Source organism: Lissotriton helveticus, chromosome 11 (assembly GCF_964261635.1).
Source record: "Lissotriton helveticus chromosome 11, aLisHel1.1, whole genome shotgun sequence".
In the NCBI taxonomy this organism is placed as follows: domain Eukaryota; kingdom Metazoa; phylum Chordata; class Amphibia; order Caudata; family Salamandridae; genus Lissotriton; species Lissotriton helveticus.
Window position 1 is genome coordinate 300,276,945 of NC_136072.1, and position 13,056 is coordinate 300,290,000.

The 13,056-nt window shown below is 42.9% G+C and overlaps 1 protein-coding gene across 1 annotated transcript in view; it reads right to left on the bottom strand.

Annotated features, from left to right (window-relative positions):
- Positions 1-222: 222 nt before the first annotated feature.
- Positions 223-13,056, bottom strand: part of ADGRA2 (adhesion G protein-coupled receptor A2) — a 503,592-nt gene continuing 490,758 nt past the window's right edge. The window contains exons 18-19 of the mRNA XM_078665416.1: positions 12,070-12,159; positions 223-3,203 (exon numbers count right to left, since the gene is read on the bottom strand). Of these exons, the coding sequence (XP_078521542.1) occupies positions 1,985-3,203; positions 12,070-12,159 (1,309 nt within the window). The 3' untranslated portion in view covers positions 223-1,984. The remainder of the gene's footprint in view (positions 3,204-12,069; positions 12,160-13,056) is intronic.

A 13,056-nucleotide genomic window follows, 5' to 3' on the forward strand; every position in this document is an offset into this window, starting at 1 on the left:
TGAAGACACAACTCAACCTGGCCATTTTTGTTTGGAAATTTTGCACAACCATGGCTTCTACTGTGACTCCACCCCAACAAGCCAACATATGTAGGCTATCACTGGAACTGCTTCTTGTCTATCTGTGTGAAAGAGGTGTTTTTTCACCATGTATTGATAGTCTTACCATAACATAAAAATTATACCAATGAAAGCACACCACACGCTGCTGTACCAGTTAGTATCCGCTTCACGGGGTCTATACAATTTGCAACACAATGGCTAGTTTCAGGAATGTTCGAGAATGATCTTCAGCGTTTGGTCATTTTTTGTGTTTTAATAAAACAGGGGACCTTTGGGAATTGTTTGGCTTTGTTTGTAAAGACCCTGGTTCCTCCCCTTCTGCATTGCTGATCATGAATAAACCACTGGAAAAGTCTAAGGAACCCATTACCCTTGATGTCATATTTACAATTACATGTGGGATTTACTGGTTGTTGGCATGTTACATCCCGTTTATAAGTGATCTGATTGGAAAAAGCCCATTGAAGGCCGCTCACTTTGACACATAATGGAACAGGCAACTTTTTCATTAGGCGAGCTACTGTAAATGTAGTCAAAGTCTAGAATTGGCATCTTTGATGTCCATTCTGCATTGGGTTTGCAAATCCTTTACGTAGAGTATGTTTTAGAATCTCATAATCATTGCTGGCACTAGAAACTCCAGCTATTATCTTCCCCAAGCTATGATTTTTAAAGGGACCATGTAAGGAAACATGAACAACTTCACATCAGCAACAATCACTAACAATAGAAGTTCCAAAATGTTCTTTTCTTTGATGATGTCTGGTTGGGTTGTAAAATATATTGTGACATCATTCACTAGATTGCACTTGCACATTGAAGAGGAAAAATGTGTTCAACAGCCTAACATTCCACCATACCCCAGAACCAGGTCGGTCTGTGTCAATACAACAGTGTAAAAAGGCATGACAGTAGATCCAAGCTTGAGAATCTATGATTGGTTCTGTGCTAGACAAACCGCAAGATTGGACCAAAGATTTTACATAGAAAATTCTTAACAGTGACCGGTTAGCACCAAAATAAGAGGATATCAATTACAGAAAAATGAAAGAACATTCCCTCAAAGGTCAACATGATATTACATCCCTGGAGAAATCTAGACTACACATATTCTGATTTATAGGAGTGCTTGCTTTTAGCTACTTGCCACCATTCATTGTCTAGCTTAGTAACCCATAGGGCTAAACACCAAATTACTTGCAAAGGTCGGATAATCAACCAAAATACCTTTGTCTGTTATTTTTATGAAACCTAAATGACAAATGTTTCACCACAACTTCACTGTTTGACAGTAAAAGTAGGTCTATGGTTGATAATATATTAATCCCTATTTTTTGGTTTGACAGGAACTGCATTGATATATCATTGTCCCAATTGCTACAATAGACTAGAGTGTTGGTGTCCTTCAAGCCATAGCATATCTATACACACATATAATATTATATATATTTTAGATATTTGAAAAATAAACATTTCTTCTGTAAAATATATAAAGCATTTTTAGAAATAGAGTCTGTCTCCAGATTAAAACATGCGATGCAAAAATGGTGCAAAACTGATTTTGAGCCGTTTGGTCTCTTAAAGAGCTGAAAGTGGGATTGTACTTCACTAAGAGAAAGATAAGAAAATGTTCTTTCATTTAGGTCCAATAAGCTTGCAATAATGTGTGCAAACTCTTTTACGTTCCGTGGCACTGAACCACTCCCACACCAAGGGCTAAAGTGTGATATAGGTTACTTGTCCTACAGAATCAATCCGACCTTTGACCGGCTTGTAGAATCTCAGGAACCCTCAGGACACAAACTTGGATGATAGGGTGGTACCTGATGGCCAATTTCTTCAGTCAATTGGTGAATGTTCTTCTTTAACACCAAAGCCCCTAAAAGAGTGTAGAACACCATTGATGCAAGGTGGTTTCAAGCTATACTGTGGTTTCGCTTTTCCATAAACCAGTCTTCATGCCAGTGCTGCTGTCTACACTGGTGAGGTTCATGTCATACTTGCTTCCTTTCAATACACCATTTTGATTGGCCATGTTGAGTGGGTAGGAGCGTCGCTTGCTGTCACGCTCCATGCTGTTGGCCTGTCTCAGGTTGTCCCTGCTAGAACTCCGCCCTGATGACCTATCTATGTCCTGCGCCTGCTGCGGGTGCTGGCCGCTGGTATCACTACCTTCGGAGTGCGTCAGTGTTCCATCAGGATCCCGGCTGGTTCCCCCAGTGCTGCCATTGTTCAGGGGACTGTTGCGGCTGCTCTGGTAGCTTTCCGAATGGCTGTTATGGAGGCTACCACTCTCGCTGGAGGGAAGGTCTGATGAAGGACCTCTTAGCACCTTCAACCTGTGATGCTTTCCCTCTCGGTACTGTTTAGTTCTGCTTTTGTGGTTCCTGCGGGCATGTAAATTGTTTGTGTATCTGCTGGGAATGGTAGAACTTTTATTATTTACTGGCTGTGGTTCTTCAAAGCATGCAGGCTTCTGTGGACAGTTTTCCGCTTGGTTCTGCACTATTTGGAGATTGGTCAGTTTGCAATGCCCCGGATTTGAGTGGCTGCTGCTGCAGGGGGAAGAAGAGGACTTAACCGAGGTGGCGACTTCAGGGCTGCAGCCAATGAAAACCTGTGAGGTGTCATCCACGATAATACCTGGGTGCACATAACCTTGCATTGGCGATGCCTGCTTGTAGCTGGGACAGCAAGTTGACATCACGTCAGGGCGCCGGGCACAGTGGTGAATGAAAACGAAGAGCCCCAAGGCCACTGCCACCACCCCGTAGAGACAACTGAACATGACACTGTAGTACCACGATTGTGACACAGCTAGTGCCCCAAAGACCCAAAGGGCAATATAGAGGCAATGAACGATCAGCAGGGCCCAGAACTGCACCTTCAGAGTGTGTACACCGTCCATATCCAGATTCTGTGAGATGGGGCTCACTGAAATTGAACCAGAGTCAGACAAGGGGTTGCTGCCACCACCACTCTGTCGTGTTGAAAGTTCTGTTTGATCCATTGGATCTTTCTGCTCAGCCGGCCGGCGTCTGAGGGCAATCACTGTGCACAAGAAGTAGATCCAGGTGACGAGAAGAATCACTGCCGCCGGCGCATAGAAAGCTGCGAGGCTTGGCTGCCACACCAAACAGCTGTGGAGAGAAGATAGAATATACGTGAGGAATTTGTCACATCTGCCTGATCTAATCACATGCCTTCTAACATAGTTCAGAATGACTGGAACGCCAAGTACATCCTCTTGAGGTACTACCCGCATCTAGAGAACCATTATGAAGGGGACCACAAATGCGGCAACAATATTAACTATTGATGTTGAGCATTTGGAAATTACCAAGTTTGCACCTTAGACTGGTACATCAATAATTCACTTTTGTAAAACGGGTGAAGCTCTATTTTTCTCACTTGAACTCCCATCTTTCTATATTTTAACTGCTGTCATTTTCTCACTCAGCTGAGGTGATGTTATTGACCTCTCGTGGCATTACAGTATTTAAAACTGTGGCCACAGGTTACACACTCAGGCCGTTGCAGGGGGAGCCAATCCTTTGTATTTGGAACCAGAAGTGAATTATTAACATGGCCCAGATGTGCATACAGACTGGTCAGCACAAGCAGTTGCACACTGAGCACTGTCGTTTTGCAACCAGTCGTTAATTAGGTCATGTTGCAAAATCTCTACTCACAGGAGATCACAGAAGCAGCTGGTTCTCAAATATTAACTAGGCTGTTTGCTATTTGCTATCCCCTGTAACTGGCTACAAACACAGGGATGGTGGCCTGCAAGAAAGGCAGAACACTCCTTCCTGTGTTCACTTCACAAATTGTTAATTATTATTTTTTTTTTTTAAATAAAAATATAATAGTTTCCTGTTTTGGAAGACTATTAGGGAGCAGGCAAGGAACGACTGCCTCCTCCCTCTGAGATAACCAATCACAGGGGCATATATACAAGTCCCTATTTCCACAGGAACGTCACTTTTGGTGATGTTCTTGTGGCGATATGGACTTCACCTTATGTACAAGGCAGCGTTAAGCCACTTAACGTGGATTAAAGCTACCTTGTAAATAAGGCCCCTTTTCATGCTATATTTTGCATGAAAGGGGCGGGCAATGGGTGTTGTAGTGGGGGTTCCACCGCAACACCCATTGATTTTGATGCTGCCCAATATTTACAAGGGCAGCGTTAATATGGAACAATTCAAAAATTAAGACCAAAGAAAACCTGGTCTTAAGCAGGTGCAACATTTTTTCTCCTCGTTTTTGCTATTTCTATGTGTGCTGCATTGTACAGCACACATAGAAACAGCAAAAGGCCATTAATTGTTTATGTGCAGGTAGGTGACCCTTCCTGCACAAAAAAATTAATAAAAAAAATTATGTTTTGCAACTACTATTTGTGCTGCGTTAAGCAGCACACAAAGAAGTTTCAAAATGCCATTTCAGATTGTTTATGTGCAGGAAGAGACACCTTCCTGCACATAAACAATCTTCCCCTGCAACGCAAGCACCCTTGCATTATAGTGCAAAGGTGTCTGCATTGGCGCTAGGAGGCTAAAATTAGCGCCAGGGTAGGGGGAAACGCAGGGCTGCACCGTATCCTTCTAAATATGGTACAGCCCTGTGTTTTGGAAGTGGCGGAGTGTGGCGTTAAACCAAGGTGGCTAATGCCGTACTCCACCACTTCCTAGTAAATATGCCCCATAGTTCTCAAAGGTGAAGCTGTCCAGTGAAACCTCAGGCCCTTTGGAAACCTGCTATCACTGCCTTTAAGGAGTCAATAGCATTCCAGTGCTTAGCGGTTAAAATTGCGGTTGTAAACCATTGCTAGATCTCATTGTGAATCACAAATAAGAGGGAATACCCCTTTCACACCATCCTGCCCTCCAATTTGCGATTCACAATGAGTCGTTCAACCAATTTTGCGATTCGGAAAGACTGAATCACAAAATAGGCTTAGTACATGGCGATGTCAGAAGCATCACTTCAGTGGTGCAGATGGTTCTGTGGCACCAATGGATGCAGAGAGGTAGGCGGCCCCTCCATGTCCTGCACCAGCTGCTATATACATAACAGGCTGCCAGCTCAGACGTTTTCGGAGGGCTGGGGCCTATTTCTGTATTTGTTCGATGAGGGGTATGAGGAGATGAAAACTGGAGAGATACAGTGGACAAAAGAAAGACAGAAGGGAAACAACTTAAAGGGTGCGGAGATTTAGGTAGTGAAGTAAATAGGAGAGTTTCGAGGTACAAGGGCAAATGGAAAAGAACAGAGAGTAGATGGCGAGGGGAGAAAAACTGGAGGTGGTGTGAAATATTGGAGAAAAAAAGGGAAGAGAAGGGAGAGAAACTAATAAAAAGAGGAGATAATGGTACCAGGGGGAAGAAGAGTAGAAAGATGCAAGGGAGAGATGGAGTGAGTGTGAAAGGTAGAAATTAAAACGCGCCTAGAGGTATAGGGAAGAGTGGGTGAGACTGAAAGCTATTAGGTAGCTAGATACAGATAATGGATAGGAGAATAGGAAAAGCAGGGGAGAAAAAGGGAACGAAGGAAGAAGAATAAAAAGGTATTAGAGTGATGCAAGAGTAAGGGCTACGTGCAGTACAGAATGGTAACTAACCCTAGGCAAAGACCTACGCTACGCTTGCGTAGTTTGTGAAGTTAGCGCTATTTCGCACTACACGAACTGCATATAGCACAGTGCACACATGCATAGTGTAGTGCAGCGGTCATTTTTTGCTTGCTCGCGGTCCTCAACGTCAAGTTGGCGACCGCAAGCAAGCAAAATGACATCCCGGCGAGACTTTTTGCTCATTCGCGATCAGCAACATCAAGTTGCCGATCGCGAGCGTAGAAAATAAAACTTCCGGCGAGATTCTCAACACGGGGAGGTCAGGTTTCTCATTGCGAAAGGTCGCATATGCCCGCGACAGCTCGCGATGAGAAACTACCAGTCTGCGTTGAGAAAGCTGCCGCTCGAGTAAAAATCTACTCGAGCGGCCGAAAACTACAGCTCGCACTGTGCAAGATGCCGTTTTCAATAATTGCACAGTGCCAGATGCTTGGTTGCACTGTGCAATCATTGAAAACGGCATCTTGCACAGTTTGAACAGGGTACTACGCAGTTCGCGTAGTGCTACGCGTAGCTCGCGTAGTGCAAAGTGCACTTCTTGTAGCTACGTGTAGCGCTACTTCGTGAATTACGCCCAGCCCTAATGGTAACATTGGTGGAGAATGGCGAGAGCCAAGGGATGTGGAGACATACAAATGGAAATGGCGTAGGAAAGTAGGCGATACAAGCGAGCGGAGGGCAGAGTGGTCATGTGTGTCAGGAAGTATGCATAGACATGATGTAAGGGCGAGTGAAAGAGACAACTGAGATGCAGGAGAAAAGGGAGAGAGGGGATCATAGGAATGTAACCATCAGCAGATAATGGATAGGGGAAGGGCAAAGTAAAGAGATAGAAAGAAACTGCAAAAGAGTGAAAGATGCAAGGTAGTGTGATACAGAAAAGGAAGAGAGAGAGAGAGAGAGAGAGAGAGAGAGAGAGAGAGGGGTTGGCGATAATAATTGAATGACGCATGGGCATGGGGACTGAAGAAATACAGGAGCCCGGAAGCATAGCTTTAAATAGTGCAGCAGGAGCAGTAGAGCCAGTACTAAGAGGTGTGCTGTTCTCATTGTACCCCAGTTTCGGTTGTTTTTTTCCCCTATCTATTGAGATCCGGGGTCCATTTTCCATAGTTCAATTGGGGTCCATGACTTCCTTGCTACTCCACTGGTGGGTGTGCCTTTAGGAATACACAAAAGGGATCAGAAGGGGTGGGGCTAGAGTCCAGATGGAAGTGTAGTTAAGAGTGGGTGATCGGTAGAGAGAGTTCAACAGCCAGGAAGGGGGTAGAAGAAGGGCTATGACGGGGGATGTTCAGTGCCCTTTATAATCTGGAAGTACAAATCAGTATTGTCACATTATTTTTTGATACACAGTAAAAGTGTATTTGTAAAAAGGCCTGGAACGTGACTGTGAGTGGTTTGGTTGTACTGAAAACAATGTAAATTGAAGCTACTCAGTATGTTGAAGAACTGAGGGTGTCAATTCGGTGCTCATGAAGAGAATTTTGGGGACTGAGGTCAGCCACCATAGATCGAGCTTCTTGACTCCACCACTATATATACCCTGGTATCTCTACCCCTTCCTGTTCTCAGCTCTCCACAGGTGGGCAGGTATCTCACACTGATATCCATGCACCAAGTTGTTTAAGTGAGTTGGTAATTCAGGCTTCATCCTCATCATTATGTGGCCTTCATGCCTATCTGGGTTCTGAGCCCACACTTACAACATACACTGTCCCACTGGACATGGCCACCTCCACATTACTTATGCACCAGCTGAAAGTGATATCATGAAAGCAGTTATTTTGTAGTTTGGATTCTATGCATGCACTCATCTCCTATCTTTGTACTTGCTTTATCCACTGGTTTTGTTGCAGCATGATGGACAATTTTAGTTTTAAAAACTTGTTTATTTACTGTGCAGGTTTTTGGTAATAGTTGTGTGTGCTTATTTAGAACAAGCATTGGTAAGGCATCGGTTTCGCCTATGTGATGAATAAAGTACTGTTTTTTTAGCAATCATCATCCGGGAGAAGGAAAGAGCTACCTGACAAATAACACGGGTGTGGAGAGGATGTGGCACAGCAACCAGAGCTGCTGACTCGTGCTCTGGGGATCCCGGTCGGGGCAGCAACATCCTGTGATTCTATTCTAATCGCGAAATCTCCCCAGTGATAAATTGTTATATAAATATGCTGGAAGAGTGAAAAGAGGCAAAGCTTTATGAAAAAATAGTTCCACCAAAGCGGATGTTAACAGTATTGGTGATAAGAAACTGATAGGAGAAGCAGACGAGGAACAAGCATTGGTAAATGCAAGAAAATATGCTACAGCCAATAGAAATGGAGGAAAGTAAGTAGTATCCACAGGGACCAATGAAAAGCCAGGAAAGAGAGGAGGTGGGATCGAAGTCCATTTTAAGTTTGTGTTAAAAATAAATAGACTGCAGGCGAAACCTAAAAAACGTACAAAAGGGAACCGGCTCTGAAAATATCCCCATTAACCTATGTCCTCAATTTTTCCAAATTAATGGCATTCTCAGGATGTCAAATCCTGGTGAATGCCTTTCATGTAGAAACTTTTTTTTACAGTACCTTCTTTCAGGATCTTTGGTTTCCTTTTTCAGACTCTGCATACACACTCCTTCATCTGCTTCGTACCTTTGTCATTTTGCACTTGTTTATCAGGAGAACCTTCAACACAACTCTTATTTCCTCTGTCCTTCTCTCTTTCACCCACTACCTACAATGAAGTCAGTTAATCCTCATTCTCCTTCTACTAGTTTTTTTTTTATACCTAGTGCCTCTACCATTATCTACAATCCTAGAACTTCTTCCACCCCTAGCACCCCTGCCCTTGCTTAACCATTTAATACCACTTCTCCTACTTATACTCTAGTACCCCTAGCATCGACAACCACCGCTATACCCGAGTACGTTTTACCCATATTTACAAAGAACCTCTTCCACCAACCTACACCCTAGTTCCTCTACTGCCCACCTTTTTCCTCCTTCTACCTCCACCCTTGACTATACCATATTATGGCTTTGCCGTACCTGTATCATAGAGCCTGTGCCCCAGCAAAGACTCGCCACTCCACATATACCCTAATAGCTCCCCTGTTTCCGTTATTCATGTTCATTTTTCTCTTTGCGCTCATTGTGTTGTTTTCTTGTCCCTGAATCCTCTTTTTGCTAAATTCCTTCTTATCCTTCAAAAAAGGTTTTCCTTAACCTTTATCTTCTTTCCCTTATTTTATGTCCAATGTCCTCAAATTATTTTAGAAAAGGAGATTCCTCATTACATGTTTAATGAAAATGGGTTTCCCCCCGGGGGGGGGGGTTAAGGCACATGTTCTCCATTTCTTTCTGTGTTCAAAGTGAGGTAGAGCTGTGCTGCTAATGTGCACCGCCAGCAGCAAGACGTGTGCACTGATATTCCTATCTCTCTAAGGGGGTCACCCCTTAAATGGGCCCCATATCAAATTCAATAAATTTACTCTCTCCAAAGTCCTGTTGATTTGTTTTGAATATTTATATACCACATACCTAGCTATGACAGAAGCAGAAAACTTTACAGACATCTTGTGGGGAAAAATGATTCCGAAATTGTTACAGTGTACTGATGGGAAGGGGGGGTGGTGGAACGGTAGAATCCCTCTGAAGGGTATTTTACATCAATGCTATAAGGCCAGAAGGAAGTGATTAGAAATAGAGTTCTTTATGAGCTATGATGGTGATACTCCAGCAAAGTGTACATTATAAGAATGTGTTTAGCGTGGTATATGTTTTTTTAAGCAAATTGGTTGTTTTCACTTATTTCAGTGGTGCTCTGCTATTGCAGTACCTTTCTGCAATGGTTGACAGCATTTGCCTTTATCCATGATGAATATGTTGCTGATATGTTGCTGAGAGATGTTGCATGTTGTGTGCCTGGGGTCTGCTTGCACATTGTACCAGAGTTTCATTTGCTTGTAGATGGCCTTTCATTCTGCCCTGGGGTATTCACCAATTGGTTATGGCTTGGACTAGATGGCCCTCACTTTTTGCGGGCTGGTCTTGTATATGCACCAGCGTAGTTTATCTTTGATGTGTGCTAAAAAAGCATCCACATTGGCTGGTTCTAGGTTGGAGTCTCAAAGTATGGCAAGTTCATGACTAAGATTTTCTAACAGGACTGTAATTGTTACATCGACTGACTGCGTTGGGTGGGTGTGGCATGGTGGATAGAAAGTGGGGTTAGTTGGGGATCTGACCAATTCAGAATTTGTGGTTGATAAATATGGGGAGTGCCATGGTGACCAATTCCATAATATTGCCTTTGTCATGGGTAGGATTGTAAGGTTACTGGGCGAGGTCCAGTGTGCTTAGAAATACTTTTTTATGTTTTTATTTTTGGGTTTCAAAGAAGTTTAGGCTCTCAAGCACATATTGTTTGACTAGCTAGGTAACATGTTTGTGAGAAGGCAGGAGAAGTCATCATTAAAGTGGTTTCTAACTAATTATAGCCTGTAGAATAGATGAATTAGGTGGAAGGTAAGTGTCTGGGGTGAAGAAAAGAGAGGGGGCGAGAGGTTGGCTAATGAGAATTAATTGTGTTTGAAGGATTGTGCTTCTTGGAAAATATATGACCATGTTGCTTTGTACATGACTTCTAAGCTTCTCCTTTTTTTGCCTGCATATGATCAAAGAGAGTCAATAGAAAAAATGTCCAGCATTGACCATCCCATGAATACCAACCACTGATCACCCTTACTTCAACAGTTGTGTGGATGACGCTTTGGGAAAAACAATCTCCCTCGCCCAGTGTCTGAAAGACTTGTCCTTCCACATGTAGTCAATCTGTTTTCTCTCACCCCATGCTAACCGTGTCTTGTATGAGGAATATTATCACATTAAGTTGTTGTTTGCTTGAGAATAGTAATAGCAGAGCCATGGTTTTTTGGACATTAATAAAGAGGGGTTTAGATTTCCATTATGTTGTGGAACACTTTCACATGTATTTATATGTATGTTGAGAGAAAATATGCTTTCCTACCAGTATTCTATAGAAACACTCTTATCATTTGCATGGTCCTGCAGCTCTTCTGTTGCCTCTTCCATAGTTCTGGGTTTCTCGTGGAGTGAAGTTGAGGTTGTCTGAAGCCTTTCAAAGTGTTTAGTGAATGACTTTCTGTCCAATGTAATGCTTTTTTAGGGTAAAACAGATGAGGAGCTGAAAGAGGGGTTTGCAGTGTGCTACATGCCTGGATGTGTGTAGAAGTGCTGAAGGGCTTTGCTGTTTATTGGATTCCATTGACGTGCATTATTGTCCAAGCCCAACCGGAGAAGGCGGTTCTTTCGGACTGCAGAATGTTTTAGAAGAATGCCATTCCCTTTCACAACGATAACTCCAAGCCCATGAAGTTTGGAAAAGAGACCCTGAGGCCGAGCAATGGCTATTCTATTTCATGAAGTTTGAAAATGGCAAAAAGATATGGTTGCCAGAAAATTAAGGGAACCATAAATTACCTGAAACTTACTCTTCTTAAAGACTGTTAAAATGGTAAATACCCTCCCTTAATCCACCATGTTTGCTTTACTTGGGAAAACCCCAATATTGTGTGAAATATTAAGAGTCCATGGTGATATACCGACACAAGCAGCTAGGTACTCATGTGATATTTTCAGTACACTGCACTTGTTCTACAAGGTGTTGTGAATTGGTCTAGTATGTGGTGGTGTGAAGATAGGAGTGTGCTTTTGAAGCACCATGGCAAATCTGGGAACCATGACTGGTAGGTGTATCAAAGTTAAGAACGAACTGGGTAGAGTTGATGAGTCGGATAACCCTTATTTTCAATGTGTATGACCTGATTTGGTCCATGTAGATGACAATCTTGTGTCTTCTTCTTTGTTTGGAAAATATGCGTAGAAGCAGGTTAACACATTCTGACAAGGCAGGTGTCAGCTTCACATATATCACTAACAAATAATGGCTGAAGTGGGTGTAGCGAACAGAAGGACAAGCCCAGCCCTGGACAATGGGGCTAGTGGCTACTTATAAGAAATGCCTCTGATGTCCTTCAACGGGTTGACTATTCCATCATTCGTATGGAGTAATGTCCCACAAATCATGGGTGAACGGTTGATTATGCCAAGTCCGCCCATGCGAAACTTTTATCCAAGGTTGGATGAGTGAATTAAATCACTTGTTTAGCGCACCATCCGACTTGCATTTCTAGGTGCTGGGTTATTATTCTGGCGGCACCCGCAACATCACTTCACCCTTATCAAGCTTCCACTGGAACTTGCACTGCAAATGCTTCATTGTTCTGAGAAAACACAACAGCCATTGTCGCTGTTTGGTAAGAAGGCAAGCAGGGATGAACATGGAAGAATACTTACTTGGAGTGATTCTCCCGAGGATTGTTGATGTTGACAGCTGCAGTTATCCCACAAATAATGAGGGGAATACCTCCGGCAATGAGATAAAACCTGAAGGCAAAATACAGGAGAGAAGATCATTGTACCACATCATAAACACAAAAGTAGAAATTCTCTCCAGCTAAAATAAAAAGAGCACGTAGAAGTAACAGCGTATCCTATATGACTCCAATCCAATAGCATCACATATATAGAGACATCACGCAACCTTTGACCCCGATATAAGATATGCAGCTACATCCTAGAGAACATTGTTTGGTAACAGATACATCTTCCAACTTCTACAACTTGCAAAATTAAAACTCATTCTTACCCTTAAAGCATCAGGTCTGATTGCAAAATAGTTCACGTATTTCAAGCAGGAAAATCAATTGCTGCTCCTAAATGATGCCATTTTCAGTGACTCCAACAGGAACTGCTGCTCTAAAGTAGACAACTAAACACTAATCTAGACAGACGCCAACCCTTCGAGGGACACACAGCACAGGTAGACCCTAGTGTGCTTCTGCCTACTAGTGCCTGTAGATCAGAGAGAGCTAGAACCACTCCTGCCCCACTGCAATATAGACAAAGCGACACATGCACAAACTCTTGTGTTACAGCAAGCATAGACCAAGATACATGCTGACAAACTCTTGCCCTGCACAAGGGGAAACAAAGAATGACAAACTCCTACTCTAAAGCCTTTGTAGATACAAAAAAAAGATGTTGAGCGGGACTCCTGTCATGCAGCTCACAAAGACGAAAAGAGCTAGCTGGCTTCTGTTCAACAGCCCATATTGATAACAAATCATGTATCTGCCAATGCCGTTCAATGGGAGCACCCCACTCTTTTACACCTCCAGAGAAAACAAGGACATTTTCAGTAAGAAACTATCAAATAAACACACTAGTGGTCACCAAAGAAATGGTACTTTTGTATTCCTATTTAGTTAACTAAAGCCAAGC